This window comes from Rhineura floridana, chromosome 8, assembly GCF_030035675.1.
Source record: "Rhineura floridana isolate rRhiFlo1 chromosome 8, rRhiFlo1.hap2, whole genome shotgun sequence".
Classification (NCBI taxonomy): domain Eukaryota; kingdom Metazoa; phylum Chordata; class Lepidosauria; order Squamata; family Rhineuridae; genus Rhineura; species Rhineura floridana.
The window spans coordinates 2,267,052-2,284,525 of record NC_084487.1 but is presented as its reverse complement, the minus strand read 5'-3'; the positions used below and the strand labels follow the sequence as shown (position 1 = coordinate 2,284,525).

Below are 17,474 nucleotides of genomic sequence, written 5' to 3'. Positions count from 1 at the left end.
GATGCCAACCCCCTTAGGAAATAAAAATATATGGATGTTTCTAAAGAACTGAGCCCATCCCATAATGGGTCCCGTCAACAAAGCTAATTATGATGTGAGAGATGTATGAAATCATGTCCCCAACCTTTTTTAATTGGTGCAGCCAAGAAGGGGGGGGAGCTTGCAATACTGCTTGTCTTTAGATTGTGCTTGTTCTTATAGGTAAGTGCAGATTTATTTGACAAGGTTGGTATACCATGGAATCATAGAATAGTAGAGTTGGAAGGGGCCTATAAGGCCATCCAGTCCAACCCCCTGCTCAATGCAGGAATCCAAATCAAAGCATTCCCAACAGATGGCTGTCCAGCTGCCTCTTGAAGGCCTCCAGTGTCGGAGAGCCCACTACCTCTCTAGGTAATTGGTTCCATTGTCGTATGGCTCTAACAGTCAGGAAGTTTTTCCTGATGTCCAGTCGAAATCTGGCTTCCTGCAACTTGAGCCCATTATTCCGTGTCCTGCACTGTGGGACGATCGAGAAGAGATCCCAGCCTTCCTCTATGTGACAACCTTTCATGTACTTGAAGAGTGCTATCATATCTCTGTTTATTCAACAAAAACCTCAGAGACAGGGAGAGAGAGAGATGCATAGGTATCAGTTATTACTGTATTGTACGCAATTCATTTTGGAAAGATGGCCTAGAAATCCTATATATAATTACATTGAATAAATGATGGGACTAACCTGGTGTTTGAAGTCCAGAGGATGCCCGATGAAGAGAACGTGGGGAATGCAGACAGGAGAACGGCCAGGCCGGGCCAGGCCAATAACAGTTCTCTTAGTTGTGATAAAGCTAGATGAATAGCTAGCTTGACACGTGCCTGGAGCATATTTTAAATGGTGCAGCACTACCATAGCCTCCCTCAGCCAACCAAGTAGAAGATGTACATATATCTACCCTGGCCTCTGTCATCTAAGATATATATTTTAGGATGCACCCTATATCTTTATTGCAATCTGTTTTGTTTTTAATATTGCATTTTTAAATTGTTGTAACCTGCCCTGGGACCTCGTGGTGAAAGGGAGATAAGGAATCTGAATAATAATAGAGGATTACACCAACAAGACAATGGTTGCATAAACCTCATACATTTAAAGTACTGGACTTCCCCCAAGGAATGGTGGGAACTGTAGTTTGTTAAAGGTGCTGAGATGTAGCCATGAGAGGTAAACTATAGTTCCCAGGATTCTTTGGAGGAAGTCATGTGCTTTAAATGTGCTTTAAATGTATGGTATGTGTCCGCAGCAACAAAGGCAAAATAAATTCTGAAATGTTGAAGCTTACAGGCATATCACCATCACATCTAACTTAAGCTGGCACTCTGGTGGCCAGCTATACAGGATTCTTTCCTTCCTTTTGCGACTGGATGAAGCTGCAACACTGACATGCCTAGCAAATCACAATCAAACACAAGTAAAATCAACATGAGTGTTGTATATTTTTATTTTAAGTACAGCTATTTTATCACATGGTATGTGTGTTGGATATATCTATATGTTCCATTGTAGAATACTTTGATCACATAACTGAATGTTTATAAAGCTAATAAAACGACAGGGCGGTGTAGCAAGGGCTGGGATTATGCTTGTGAATGTTTGCTAGGCCACCTGCTGTCATCCCATCTGCTGCCGTACACGACACGTGTCACCATTGTACGCCTTTCGGGTTTTTTAGGTGGACTGGGCGGGGGAGGAGGTCTGGTTGTAGATGTTGTCGTGCTCTTGGTAGTGGTCTCAGTTACAGGCTGTGGCGCTTCCGAAGGCGGTGGCATCTGGGGAAACCGTAGCAATGTTGGTTTCTGCGGTTGGTGGGGTGGTGGCTGTGGATTTGGTTCCGGCGATGTTTCTGTTTGGGATGTTGTTTGTGGTTGGGACGTTGTCTCTGGTGGGGGTGACGTCTGCAGCAGTGGCTTTGGCTGGAGCGGTGGTGGCCGCACAGTTGATTTGGATGTCGTTTGTGTCTGGGTCGATGTTGTGGATGTCGTTGGCATTTGAGAGGTTCTTTGTGGTTGGGCTGTTGACAGTGGCGGCGGTTGTAGGTGCAGCCGTGGCAAGGGTGTTGTCATCTTGGGGGGGGTCTCTGGCTTCGTGTAGCCCCGAATCCAGTCATAGAAGTGCCGTGTGGAAGTGTAGACCCCGGGCTTCTGAGCTCTGGCGCAGCCCAGGCCCCAGCTGGTGACCCCAACAACCCAGTAGCGCTCAGACCGGCCTTCTCTGCACATGAGGGGGCCGCCGCTGTCACCCTGCAGTAGGGAGGGAGAGAAGAAGCTGTGTGAGAGGCCGCCATGAGGGAAGGAAAGTGAAAGGAAAGGAGCGGCAGCATCACCTGGCTGGCTGGCTGGCTGGCTGTGGGGGCCAGTGCAATGAGGAGAGAACCCACTATCAAGCAAGCAAAGCAGCAGAAGGCAGCCATCTTGGTCAGGGAGTCAGGACTGTGGAAAAGAGCGGCCTGTCAACTGGGTGTCAGGGCTGTGGCGTCGGTACGCCAAACCTTCGGCTCCGACTCTGACTTCTCTATTTTTCTACTGTCTGACTCCGACTCCACAGCCAAGACACACAAAATGTTTTCCATCTTGAGTTATGGTGAAATGCTCAAATACAGCTGACTTCATGGGAAGCTTCTTTGACATTGTGAATTTATATATTTTTTTAAATTGTCAATCAAAATTACAAATATTTTTCCTGAAAAATAAAAAAGTATAAAATATAAGTATAAAATTATATATTTCCCATATATTGTTATAATATTATAAGTTTTTATTTTGAAGCCGGAGTCAGAGTCTGTACATTTCTACCGGCTCCGACTCCGACTCCACCCAAAATTGCTTCTGACTCCAACTCCACGACTCTGACTCCACAGCCCTACCAGGTGTCCTGCAAGACAACTGGCCTACTTAGGAGAAGGCAGTGAGAAACAGGGTGTGGGTGTGGGGGGAGAGAGCAGCAACACAGCTCGACACTAACTGTGGGGGTACCGCTGTCTTCTTGCCAGAATGGGAGAAAGCAGGGACTGAAATGGAGTTTTAGACCCTTTGGAGACCCACTGTGAATTGTTTGTGAGGCACTAAAAATGCTTCTTAAGAAATACTGTTTTTGTGTTTTTACCCTTATGCAGTAGCAGGCAAATGTAATTGACAGATTTTAGGTTAACCTGTCTTTACTCTGCAGTCCTATGGTCCCAGGAGGACTGTCCCAGTGGCCAAGGATACAGCGGACCCCTCTCTCTAACACTGGAGAGAGAGGCGATCCGTTCGGACTCTGCCACCACAAAACCTCCAATGGCATGGCCCTACCAACGTCATAGCCAGGGCACTTGCTGGGCTGGTTTGGGGGGGCATGTTGGGGAGGACCAGGAAATGGCTTAAGTCCAACCTGCCTGCAGATCAGGGAGAAATTTAGACAAGCTCAAGAGTTTGCGTGAATCTCTCCCTTCTATTTTCCTCCCCTTGGAAACAAAGGGAGGAAACAGGGATTTTAAAAAGAACTGACAGAGGCGAACAAGAGCATTCCTCCAGCCTCACTTCTGCCTTGTTAGGAAGAGAAGAGTTCAGCAAGGCTTAGGATATGGCAGTGAAGCCACCTTCCGCTTCCCATCACCCCACGCTGCCACTGCAGCCTTATAATCAGCTTGCTGCCTGCATTTGCTCTCTGAGGCAGACCAGTTTTGCAAAATGGAAACAGACTGCCTTTAAGTCGATCCCAACTCATGGCGACCCTATGAATGGAGTTTTCATGGTAAGCGGTGTACAGAGGCGGTTTACCATTGCCTTCCTCTGAGAGGCAGTGACTGGCCCGAGGTCACCCAGGGAGCTTCATGGCTGTGTGGGGATTCGAACCCTCGTCTCCCAGTTCGTAGACCAGCACCTTAACCACTACACCACACTGGCTCAGAGGCTATAAAAACCAGAGAGTTTGCAGGAAGCTTTTCCCAATCTCCTTAGATTTCTTGGCAAATCTATCATATCCCAAATAGAAAAATCAGGTTCTGTTGACCCCGTCTTCTAAAGTCCTGTTCAGTTTTGCTTAATAAAGATGCTGGGCCGGCCAGCACACCTATTGTGCAGCTGCCGCCCACAAGGGATATTTGTTTATTCAACAAACTGATATCCCACCTGACCAGCAGTCCTCCGCATCCACTGATCAGTTCATTAGTCTCTAACCTCTGTGGTAGCTGATGAATGGGCACATATTTGTGTACTTGTTTTTAATGTTTTTAATTGTTGTAAGCCACCCAGAGAGCTTCGGCTATGGGGTGGTATCCAAATGTAATAAATAATAATAATAATATGTGCAAATGCATCACATCCCCCAGGCACCTGGTTGGCCACTGTGAGAACAGGATGCTGGACTAGATGGGCCACTGGCCTGATCCAGCAGGCTCTTCTGATGTTCTTCTGTTCTTATCACAGGGGAAAATAGCAGCCAGAAATTGAGGCTCTTTCTGGCAACCATTGGCAGCAGCAGCTTGGAGTCTGCGTTGGAGGGGCCCTGTGGACTTGATACAGCCCCAACAGCACCTGTTAAGCAGGAAAGGACCAAATTTCATTGGTCTGCCTGTTAGGAGTGACAGTATATGCATCCTCTCAAATCTGGTTTCTAAGCTAGTACCCCCTAGTGCCGGGCAAACACTAGCTGGGCCTTGCTAGGGTTGCCATATTGCCTGGTTAGCCAGGTTTTACCTGGATTCTTTGCATGCCACCCAGCACCCGTTTAGCCCCTTAGGTGGCCTGGATTCTCAGCTTTAATTAAAAAAAAATTAAGTTTCTAGGTGGTCCGGTTCTCGAGATATACATAAAAACGTCAGCCGCCCCCCGACTGTTAAATCTTTCTTTAAACAGTACTGTACTGTATAGCACTTCGTAGCTTTAACCCCCCCCCCTTCAGGATTGCAGCCAATCAGTGAAGCCAGGGTTGCATTTGGTTGACCTGAGGCAGTGTATAGAAAACCTCATTGCAATGCCAGAAAATGGTGGTTTCCCCCGTTTATCTGAAAATCTCATAAATTGGGTAAGTATATACATTTCAGTTTTTTTTCCTCTTGTGTGCAGGAGTCAGATCCTGGGCAGCGTTTTGAAAACCTTCCCAATACTTGCTTTTATAAAAGCAATGTTAATCCCATATGCCCAGAGTAAATCCCATTGAATTCAATAGGACTTACTTTTGAGTAGACATGGTTATGAATGTGCTCAAAATCAATGGGACTTTGGAGTGAATGTAAAAAAGAATTGTGTTTGTGTTCTAACTCTTTCTGTCCTTCTCTCCAGTCCTATTTTAAAGCAAGTAGGCAGGGCTTACTTAGGTATTACAGTTTTTATTCTGTAGGAAACTAATACTGATTTTTTAAAAACTAATACTGATTTTTCTGCAATGACCAACTGGTTTGACAATAAACTATTATATGGGCTGTATGTATTTATACATCTGCAGTGTGTGTGTGTGCGTGTATGGAGTGTTTCCAACAACCCTGTGAGGTAGGGTTGGAAACCAAGGCAGCTCACAACAAGAAATAAAGCCATTTAAAATCCAATAACCGGACTTCCGGGAAGGGTGACTTCGCTTGTGCCTGCTTTTGAGACGGGCTCCCGCCTCAAAAGAAGCTTATTCAGATATAAATCAGTCAGAACATTTTTTTTTTTGACTGATGAAATTTCTCCCGGGCAGGGAGAAACGTAGAGATCAACCTCAAAAGCCTGTTTTTGTTGGGAGGACTGGATTTCATTAATTTATGAGAAAAGGTCCAGCCAGCAATGCCGGATGGACTTCCGAACAAGCTCTATCTGTTTAATGCGATACGTTTATCTTTTCTTCAAAGAGAAAACAGACTAACAGGCAAGCACCCTTCTTTCTATTATTTTTTTTACTTGGTTTAAATTGTTGCAGCAAAAAGAGATTTGTCAATTTAATCAGCTTTAAAGAGCTTCTGGGTGAGCTATAACTCTTCTCTGTTATTCACGAAATTAACAGCTTATCTCTGTTTCTATTGCAAAAAGCTGTCCTGGAAGTGCATTCTAAAGATATAAACAGAAGAGGGATTTCTATTCCGAGGAACATTATATTGTCTGGGACTATTCTCTTTTTGGTCTATTTTATTTTGACGAATCTGCTTCTTCACGACGCCACTAACTGTTTTGATGCTGGGAACTAAATTTGTTTTGTATTCTTGAACATAGAGAGATAAGGCAGGCTGTTCTGTTTATACTGTGATGTCATCAAGCCTGGAATATTAACCCAATTGTTGCTGAAATAAGAAGTGGCTCTTCTTTATTTTTGTTTTGCTTTGTTTTTGTGGTTTTAAAAAATGGCAATCAAGAAAGTGGCTGAGAATCTGGAAGTAATTATGTTTCAGAAAATAATGGATGAGATTGAGATAACGAAACAAACCCTGCGACAGGGCAGTAAGGAGCTGAAAATGGAACTGAGCAAAATGACGCAGGAGCTTAAAGAAATAGGGGATCCTGTGAGAGAGGAGAATGAGATCAGAGATGAGAAAAGAAAAAATAAAGGGAAGATACAAGCCCTGGAGATTGGAACAAATGTGGAATTGGAAAAAGATCTGGAGTTTATGGATATTAGAAATAAAATCTACTGTTTGGAATTTAACATTATCTCTGAAGAAATTAATGAAGATATTAGAGATAAAGTTATCAATGGCTTGGATAATCTTCTGGACTGGAATGACGTGATGGAGCTTGATATAGAGAAAATCTATGGAATTAACAGCAGCCATGTGACAATGGAAAAACTCTCAAGAGATGAGCCAGTGCATTTTGTAAAAAAGAAGAACAGAGATATGACTTTACAACAATATTTCAGCAACTTATTCAGAATTGATGGCAAGAAAATATTTGGGATAGAGGAAATTCCCATCAGACTCTTATTATATGACTATGGCTATGACAGCAAGATTATTATGGAATACTGATAATGGAAGATTGGACACTGAAATTACTGGACTTAACAGGACTATTGAAGATGGAAGATGGAATTAATAGGGATAATGGAATAATGGCTATTGAAATTATTGGACCTAACAGATTTTGATGAGATGGATTAATCGATATGTTTATTTGGACCATGGTTATGACAATAAGATTATTATTATTATTAACGAGATGGATTAATCGACATGTTTATTTGGAGAAAAATTGATAGATATATTTCTTAAAGAATTGAAACCTCTCTTTGACTTTTTGTGGAAAGAATAAAGTAATGTTTATGAGATTTGATGATTAATTAAGATAACTACTGGAGGAAAGTGATTTTATAATATAATTTAAGAGACAGGATTGTTATATATTGTAGACCTATAACTGATTTGATCTGCGACAAATGGGAAGTCAACATTTTATTTTTTTGTTTAATCATTTTTGTTTTGTTTTGTTTTTTGTCTTTGAATGTTTTATGATTTTGTTTTGTATGTTTTATGAAAATTTGAATAAAAATTATTGTAAAAAAAATAAAATAAAAAAAATAAAATCCAATAACCATAAAAACAAGTATAAACAGTTGCAAAACAGCGTAAAGTGGCATGATTCAGAATTTTGGGTTGTGTGAATGAAGTTGCTTATCACTTGATGTTGAATTTCTGTCCGTTTGAGTAAGCCCCACTGAATACACTGGGACTTGCTTCTGAATAAATAAACCTAGGATTGCACTATAAATATCTTTACAGTTTGTGTAAATAATAAATATATTTGATAGTCATGCTTATATAAATATTTCTTCATTTATCCTATTTTTGGTTTTTGGCTAGGAATCCTGACTGGTTGTGAGATGCTTAGTTTTCTGCCTTACTCATAGGAATCTTGTTGTGGTTGATATGGTATTGCGTTTAAGAAATCATGGTACGTAGTGCCCTGAATCAGTATAAGGCAGATTCCTTGGTTCCTAAAAGTGGGAAGAGACTCAAGGGCCATTGTGACTCCAACATTTATTTATGTATTTTTATTTACAACATATATATACTGCTTTACTGTAAAAAATCTCAAAGCGGTTTACAGAAAGAATTAAAACAATAAAATTATTGGCAAAAGCGTTAAGGACAGATACTTAAAAACATTCAAAATAATAAAACCAACAATGAGTTAAAAACAGATTTTAAAACACAATAGCTTCCACATGCCTGGAGAGGCTTGCCTCAAGAAAACTGATTTTAGCAGGTGTTGCAAAGAGGCATCTGCCTAATGTCAATAGGCAAGGAGTTCCAAAGTGTAGGTGCTGCCACTTTACAGGACTGATAAGAGCAGAACAAGTACTGTACTATGTGGCACCCATAACATGGAAAGCACAGCTTGAACTTGGCCTGGTAGCAAATCAGCAACCAATGCAGATTTCAGAGCAGAGGTATTATGTGCTGATAGGATCTCACTCATGTCAGCAATTGTGCTGCAGCATTCTGCATTAACTGCAGTCCCCAGGTCAGGTTGTGCTGCATGGGGATTTCTGTGACCATGGCTGACTGGCTGCTAGGATTTTTTTAGTTTGGGTTTTTGGTTATGAATCCTGACTGGTTGTGGGATGCTGAGTTTTCTGCCTTACTCATAGGAATCTTGTTGTGGTTGGTATGGTATTACATTTAGGAACGTTTTATTGCCTTTTGTGGTTTTTTTTCCTATTTGCATTTCACTTATCTTTAACCTCGCTCTGTTACAGCCATAGAAGCAACAGCAGCATATGCAAGGTAATTAACTCCCATTAGTGATAAGAGCAAGAACTTATAATTATTATTTTAATTAAAACAAGAGTACTTTGAAGAGGACCAGATATTTATTTTCTTTCTGAGCACAGGACTGGGTCTTTCATGATGCCCGGGGGGGGGGAGCAGGAGAGTAGTCGATAAGACAGACATCCTGGCATTGGTAATCTAATTAGCAAGGTATGTGTGGGGTTGTTGCACACTTCCAGGCCCAGTTTCATTTTGAGTATGGAGGTGGAACCTGTGTAGATGTGGTTGATCAAAGGGAGAAGAAATTTTGAGTTAAGCAAAGCTCTGCTTTTATAAAACCTAAGAAACATACAGTACTTTGAATGTCTGAGTGCCTGCACCAGTGGAATACTGGAGGAACTTGTAAAACTTGCTGCAACAGTAAGTAGAACTGAGCATGTGGTGTGAAAGACTCCTTTTCCTAACATTTTGGCTTCTTGTTTTTCTCCACCCACCACATCTCTGAAATATATCGTATATGGTTAACTGTACTGCTGCCCTGACTTACTTTATGTTTGTTGCTATTTTGTGTTTTTATTATGCTTTTATATTGATTGTGTATTTTTATTGTTTTTATTATATTTGTAAGCTGTGCTGAGCTCTGTTTTTAACAGCAGAAGGGCAGGATATAAATTCTCTTAATCAATCAATAAATACTCCATAGTGTTGGAAACTAGAGTCTAGGCATTTAAGGCTGAAAATGTTGCTTTTAAAAAAAAGAATTCTCACATCTTTCCCCAGTTTTTGGTGGTAATTCCTAGGCACAAAAACAAAACAACTGGAGAATCCAAATATTATTATGCAAATAATTTGCATAATATGCAAATGATATGCATACTATGCAAATTAGCCTGCCCGGATTTGTGGAACTGGAATATGGCAACCCTAGGCCTTGCTTGCCCAGGCACTGGAAACAGAATTGCTTGCTGGATGCTCTTCTGTAGGACTTCCTCCCCTTTTTAGCTTTTGGCCACGATGTCCCCTGGGGCGCTACTCGGCTCTGGCTTCCCTCAGCACAAGCTGGGGAAGGAAAAAGAGTTCTGCATGTCAAAGAAATCCCCAGGAGAGCTTGAAGATGCGGGTGGTACTGGCCGAAACTCACGCACCTGACAACTGTCGATGCCGCCTCCTGCAAACCCTGCACAGAGATTCTGGGCTGTGATGCTTCCATAGTACCAGTCGCTGCTGTTGCACATTTCTATGGGAATGAGGTCCACCTTGGCCTCCTTTAGGATGTCAGATGGAGCCGTGGCTGTAGGAAGAAGAGAGTTGTCACTGAATGCCCAGCCTTTTTCTCTGTCATCTTAACTGTATCTATTTTCTCTTCCTAGGCAGACCTGTGTGTGTGTGGTGGGTGATGCTAAGGCTTTATTATTATTATTATTATCATTGTTGTTGTTATTGATAATGATAATATAATACCCACTATTAAATGTGTCAATAGAAGATGTTTATAACAAAATGTTTGCAGAGGTAGAACTTCTGAAAATTTCCCAGATCAGCTTGCACGCAGGTGACTGGGCTATGTTTTTCTAAAAAGAAACTGCAGTTCTTGAGAGTTTTTGTCCCTTATCCATATCTTTTGAGTGATATATTAAATTAGTCTATTTTTCATTCATTGCATTTTAGCTACGTTCCTTCAGAGTTTATCGTTTGAAGAGCTGTGTCAGGGGTGGTCGCTACAATGGTGCCTTTCAGATGTTGTCGGACTCTAACTTACTATTCAGGCCTGTAGCTGGGGAGGGGGCTAGGGGGGTTGCCCCCTTCAAATTTTTCTGCCTCCCCTAAAATGTTTACAAAAAATAAATAATTATATTCATTATAGATTCTTTTTCTCCCCCCACCCATTTTTTTTGTTCCCCTCCAAAACAACTTTCAGGCTAGCTATGGGGTCGTTGCCATTGCCGATGCTGGCTGGGCTGATGAGAGACAGAGTTTGGAAGTTAGTTAAGTAACAAATCACTTATAATTCATTATTTTTTGAGGAGCGAGTGGGTAAATTCCTTTGCATATTGATTGTAATAGAACTAGGAGTAATTTTGTTACTTTTGAGGAGTAATTGTAATGTTTCCAGCATTACTTTTGGGCATTACTTGTGGGGGGAAGCAGGGGAAGTCTTCTGCTCCTCTGATTCATGGATGAAAATCACGTGCCTCAAACTGGGCTTCTGTGCAGCGTCGCTCTTCCCTCGTGCTCTGTGGGTGGGTAGGAGGCGACGAGGGAGGAGGTGGGGAGTGAGACAGGGGTGGGGTGGAGAAAACAATTGTTTAAAAAAATGGATGGTGGTGGTTAAGAATGGAGTGGAGAGAAAAAGGAGCCGGAGGGCAAGAAGGAGGAGAAGGAGGCAGCAGCAGAACAGAGATAAAGAACTCGTGGACATTCAAAGAAGCTGAATGTTGGAAGATTCAGGACAGACAAAAGGAAGTACTTCTTTACTCAGCACATAGTTAAACTATGGAATTTGCTCCCACAAGATGCAGTAACGGCCACCAGCTTGGATGGCTTTAAAAGAAGATTAGACCAATTCATGGAGGACAGGGCTATCAATGGCTACTAGCTGTGATGGCTGTGCTCTGCCACCCTAGTCAGAGGCAGCATGCTTCTGAAAACCAGTTGCTGGAAGCCTCAGGAGGGGAGAGTGTTCTTGCACTCGGGTCCTGCTTGCGGGCTTCCCCCAGGCACCTGGTTGGCCACTGTGAGAACAGGATGCTGGACTAGATGGGCCACTGGCCTGATCCAGCAGGCTCTTCTTATGTTCTTATGTTCTTAACTGTGGAGGTGAAAGATGACAGTTTGTGTGTGTGAATACTGTGTTTGCACTTGGCACACAAAGCGGCCTCCACCACCCTCTCTGGCTACTGTGCTGCATTTGCAGTGTTTTAACTTTTTTTGCATCTCAGGGGGAAATGTGTGCTTAGTTGGTGGCAGGGCAGGGTCTGGGAGGTGGTTAAATGAGAGAGATTATGCTTGCTGGCTGAGTGTGGGGGGGGGCAGTTGCGCTTGGTTTGACATGCAAAGATCTGAGTAGTGGCCTCTGCCTCCCTCCCCACCTCCCTTCCCAGTGGAGAGACCACCATTGCTATCTTATGGATAAAAAGAATTATTCTACTTCCTCTCTTTCTGTGTGTGTTTATTTTTAATGTTGTTTTAGGCTACTTAGATGTGCAGCAGCCAAGGCCAGCACCTTGTAAGCAGTTTTTTTAAAATAGTAACTGAAATGTAATTGTAGTGATTACTTTTGAGAAAAAGTAATCAGTTACTTTCAGAGCCATTGTAATTGTGACTGTAATTGCTACTTTTTGGGGCCATGTAATTGTAACTGTAATTTATTACTTTTTAAAAGTAATCTTCCAAGCTTTGATGAGAGATAGAGTTAAACAGCACCTGTCGGGCATCACGTTGTCAATACATTGTGGCTTATATAATTGGGCATGCCCTTCCCTTCTTTCTCTGCTTTGTCCCCATTTATTCTACGGTTCTGTCTCTTTGGAAAGAGCCTTAGCCATTTGGTCTATTCCAACTCTGCATTCCAAAGAGCACAACATGTGTCAGGGCCTTTAGACAATACCCCATTAACTTAAACTGGTGTTGTCCTTATTGCACCAAGGAACCCATGATTTAGTTAGTCTGGGATAGGTCTTAGAGACCTTTAACACATAAATCTCAGCATCCTCACAAACTGCAATCCCCAGGATCGTATGGGAGAAGTCACAATAGTGAAACTGATAATGAGCCAAAATGATTTTGTAGAATACTGTCTGCAGTGCAGTCCAGTTTTAACAGAGACTCATACTGTGTGTTTATTTTTCTCCTTTAACACGCACTCCCGCTCTGCTTTGTCAATCTTTCCTCTTTCTTTCCTCTTGTCATTTTTATTCTTCTCTTTAAAACATCCTCAACAGCAACAATTAGCTCAAGGAAGACTCAGTTGTGGCCCTCAACCCACCAGGTGGAGAGCCAAGGTCTATGTAGGTCACATGATCTTGGCTCACAATGCAGCTTTTCTGCTACAACCCGTCTCCTGATTTTGCCGTATGGATGCTTTGGGGCACCTTGGAGTCTGGTGTGTGTGTGAGCGTGCATTGGCTTTTTCCTGATTTAGCACATGGTTGGCCTACTGCTTCCCACCCATTCCCAGGCCAAAAGCATGTGTCACTCAAGACTTCGCTGCTTTCCTCTGGGGCTCTCACATTTCTCCTGTGTGTAACCCCAGCCAGCGATGTAGCAATGGACCATGGCAGACACGTCTACAGAGCTTTCTGGCAGGCAGGCAGGCTGGATGTAGTCATTGCACTGGATTGGATCATCCAGCTCTATCAGGGCGATGTCATTGTTCTGCTGCTGCGGCTGGTAGTTCTCATGCTCCACGACTCTCTTGAAGAAGCGTAGCTGGGCGTCGGGACCAGGCCGGGACAGCTCAGTGGCACCAAATACCAGTTCCCAATTTGTTAGATACCTGGAAGAGAGAAAGACAACAGGAAACTTTGTACACTAGGTCATATTCTTTGTCTGTCCAGGCCAGTATCGTCTGCTCCAACTGGCAGCAGTTCTCCAGGCAGGCTTCAGGCAGAGAGGGGCCTTCCAGCTGCCTTTTTAATGGAGATGCTAAAGACTGGACCTGGGACCATCTTCAGGCAAAGCAACCGCCCTACCACTGAGCTGCGCTCCTTCCGCCAGAAAGAAAGCATACGCAGGTGCTGGGGTTGCGAATATGGTGCCCATTGGCACGATGGCACCCTTTAGGTCTTGGTGCCTGAGCAGCCTCTGAGACCCATTCCCACCCCCACCCACTGCCTCCTTCATCATGAGGTGCCGAACAGAAGAAGAGCCTGCTGGATCAGGCTACTGGCCCATCTAGTCCAACATCCTGCTCTCACAGTAGCCAACCAGATCCCTGTGGGAAGCCTGCAAGCAGGACCTGAGTGCAAGAACAGCACTCTCCCTCCCTGCAGTTTCCAGCAACTGGTATTCAGAAGTAGACTGCCTCCGACTGTGGAGGCAGAGCATAGCCAACATAGCTAGTAGCCATTGATAGCCTTCTCCTCCATGTATTTGTCTAATCCTCTTTTAAAGCCATCCAAGTTGGTGGCCATCCCTGTGTCCTGTGGGAGCGAATTCCATAGTTTAACTAGGAAGAAGTATTTTCTTTTGTCTGTCCTGAAATTTCCAAGTTTCATTAAATGTCCACAAGTTCTGTAAGAAAACTTGCTCCATGCCATGCATAATGTTATGCACCTTTGTCATGTCCCCTCTTACCTTTTTAGTGGCTAGTGTGCCTTGTACCAGCTTTGGCTGGTAGGACAGCTGCGGCCGGTTTTGGACCGGGATAGCTGCCTGACCACTGTTGTCCATGCACTGGTAACCACCAGGCTGGATTATTGTAATGTGCTCTATGTGGGGCTGCCCTTGAGGTTGGTCTAGAAACTGGAGCTGGTGCAAAGTGCGATGGTGCGACTGCTCACTGGGGCAGGGTATTGCCAACATGTTATCCTGCTGCTGAAAGAATTGCAATGACTGCCAAGTTCAAGGTTCTGGTATTGGTGTACAAAGCCCTATGCACCTTGGGACCAGGATACCTGAAAGACCGTCCTGCCTTTTATATACCCAGTAAGTCACTGAGCTCTGCAGGCGAGGGCCTCCTGCAGATACCAACTTATCAGGAGGTCTGTTCGGCACAACATAGGAAGCGGACCTTTAGTGCTGTGGTACCAACTCTTTGGAATTCCCTCCCCTGAAATATTAGATAGGTGCCATCTCTTTTATCTTTTCAGTGCCTACTGAAGACCTTCTTTAAATTAGCCTTTTTCTTAAAAGTGTGTGTCTGTGATGGAACTGCGTTTTAAGTTGTTTTTAAAGATTTCTTTTTAAATATGTTTTTAATATGTTTTATTTTAAAGATGTTTTAAGATGTTTTTAGTCTTTGTCCCTCATTTGTCCTGGGCACCTTCTGGGAGGAAAGGTGGAATAGAAATTTGACTGATTAATAGTTGTTGCTATGTGCCTTCAAGTCGACTACGACTTATGGCGACCCTACGAATCAGTGACCGCCTACAGCATCTGTCATGAACCACCCTGTCCAGATCTTGTATAATAATAATAATAATAATAATAATAATAAATCTTTTCTCTAAACTAAAGAGCACCAAATGTGTTCAGATCCATGGAGGCAATTTTTATCTTCTTATGGCTTGTTTCCAGAATGTCCCTCACAATAAATGTTAGCCTCTTAAGATGTTACATCCATTTATATATATTTTTGGGTGCAGGTACCCCTGAGCCCAGTTCCCTCCCTCCCTCCCTCCCAAAACTCTTGGAGACTCTCCCTTCCATCTGCAGTCCACCTCATCCATTAGCACCATGCTCAACTTGGGGCAGAAGAGGATGCTTAGATTGCAAAACTGCCACCTCCGTGCTGCTTGGTGCAGCTCCATGGGTTCTGGCAATGCTCTAGATCCTTTTACTCACCTCTTATCTTTAAAGCAATGGGCTGCAGTAAGAATCCATTTGGCGCCAATGAGTGACCCTCCACATGTGTGCTGATAGCCAGATCTGAAAGGTGTCCGGATGCTGACCATCCAGGGCCAGGTCCCAGGCAGAGTGTTGATGCCTCCCACAAACTGAAGGGCGCTGCTGTGGCTGGGTGCCAGGGGGCGCCTCCCACAAATCCCACTGGAAAGAACAGGGACAGTAGAGAGGGTGTCAGGGGTACCGGCAGAGCTTATCGTTCGGTTACTCTAGATAGCGCACCCGTCAAAAGCTTTCCCAAGGCAGTGTGCATAGTGTAATAAAAACAACAAAACATGAACATGATATGCAAACAGCTTATAAAGACTGAAACAGCAAAGGAGGCAGCATGCCACTGGGTGCTCAAGTCGGTATTCACTGAGACCGAAGCTCATTTTGGGCAAGGGGATCTCACATATGAAGCTGCCTTCTGAGTTAAACTCTTGGTCTGCATCAGAGCTTGCAAGTAATTCATTACAAGTAACAAATTCCTTGTTATTCATTACTTTTTTGAGGAACGAGTGGGTACTTTCTTTACATTTTGATTGTAATAGAACCAGGAGCAATTTTATTACTTTTGAGGAGTAATTGTAATGTTTCCAGCATTACTTTTGGGCATTACTTGGGAGGGGGAAGCAGGGGAAGTCTTCTGCTCCTCTGATTTGTGGATGAAAATCATGTGCCTCAAACTGGGCTTCTGTGCAGCATCGCTCTTCCCTCGTGGGTGGGTAGGAGGCGACGAGGGAGGAGGTGGGGAGTGAGATGCGGTGGGGTGGAGAAAACAATTGTTTAAAAAAATGGATGGTGGTGGTGAAGAATGGAGTGGAGAGAATGGAGTGGAGGGCAAGAAGGAGGAGAAGGAGGCAGCAGCAGAACAGAGATAAAGAACTGTGGAGGTGAAAGATGACTCACACACACACACACACACACAGAGAGAGAGAGAGAGAGAGAGAGAGAGAGAGAGAGAGAGAGAGAATAAATATACTGTGTTTGCACTTGGCACACAAAGTGGCCTCCACCATCCTCTCTGGCTATTTGGCTGAGTGTCCCTTAGTTAGTGGCAGGGCAGGGTCCAGAAGGTGGTTAAGTGAGAGAGATTATGCTTGCTGGCTGAGTGGGGGGTGGTTGCACTAGGTTTGACGTGCAAATATCTGAGTAGTGGCCTCTGCCTCCCTTCCTACCTCCCTTCCCAGTGGAGAGACCACCTCTGCTATCTTATGGATAAAAATAATTATTCTACTACCTCTGTGTGTGAGTGTTTATTTTTAATTTTGTTTTAGGTTACGTAGGTGTGCAGCAGCCAAGGCCAGCACCTTGTAGGTGGTTTTTTTTTAAAAAAAGTAACTGAAACGTAATTGTAGTGATTACTTTTGAGAAAAAGCAATCAGTTACTTTCAAAGCAATTGTAATTGTAACGGTAATCACTACTTTTTGGGGTCATGTAATTGTAACTGTAATTTATTACTTTTTAATCTTCCAAGCTCTGCATAACCCACGGTTGCCTCCTCTGAGGGGCAGTGACTCTCTGAGGTCTCAGGCAGAGAGGGAGGTGCTCTAATTTCCACTCTGTGGGACTCCACAGTAGCCACCTCCTGTTGGACAAGCTAGAATTTGCAGCTTCTCCAGTGAGCGCTGATTTTGGAATACATGATGAAATGAAGCCTTTCACGTGACCGAGTTCTAATTGATTCCAAATATATGATGACTGCAAAAGCCAGTGGAGGCTGGGAAACAGATGCCCATCAGGATCCAGCCTGTGCCAGAGACAGAGCTTGGAAAAGTTACTTTTTTGAACTACAACTCCCATCAGCCCCAGCCAGCATGGCCACTGGCTGGGGCTGATGGGAGTTGTAGTTCGAAAAAGTAACTTTTCCAAGCTCTGCTCTTGTGATGGTCACTTACTTGCACTTGTCCTCTGCGGCACGCATAGGCCCGATTGTGATGAGGGCCAGGAGAGCGAGAAGCAGCCTCCTCATCCTCTTTGCGTTTGCTCTCTCTCTCGCTGCTTGACATCATAAACTGTGTTCCGTATGACATCACACAGAACCACCTGCAGTTGCTCTTTAGTTTCCTATGGAATGAGGAATTGATGCCCAGTGAGGTTCCTTGGCTAGCTTCAAGGCTGCAACTGCACCACTAATACATGCCAGAATCTGAGCATGGAGCAGGTGAAAACTGCTAAAGAATCTGTTTATTCTCCATGCTGCCGTGCCCAACAGAAGAGAAGGG

At 43.7% G+C, this 17,474-nt stretch overlaps 1 protein-coding gene across 1 annotated transcript; it reads right to left on the bottom strand.

Annotated features, from left to right (window-relative positions):
• Window positions 1-1,617: 1,617 nt before the first annotated feature.
• LOC133390835 (acrosin-like) lies at window positions 1,618-17,221 on the bottom strand. Its single transcript, XM_061640254.1, has 5 exons — window positions 17,148-17,221; window positions 15,207-15,410; window positions 12,932-13,197; window positions 9,848-9,993; window positions 1,618-2,280 (listed from the first exon to the last, which is right to left on the bottom strand). Exons 1-5 carry the CDS (start codon window positions 17,219-17,221, stop codon window positions 1,618-1,620), a joined length of 1,353 nt encoding a protein of 450 aa, XP_061496238.1.
• Window positions 17,222-17,474: the final 253 nt, after the last annotated feature.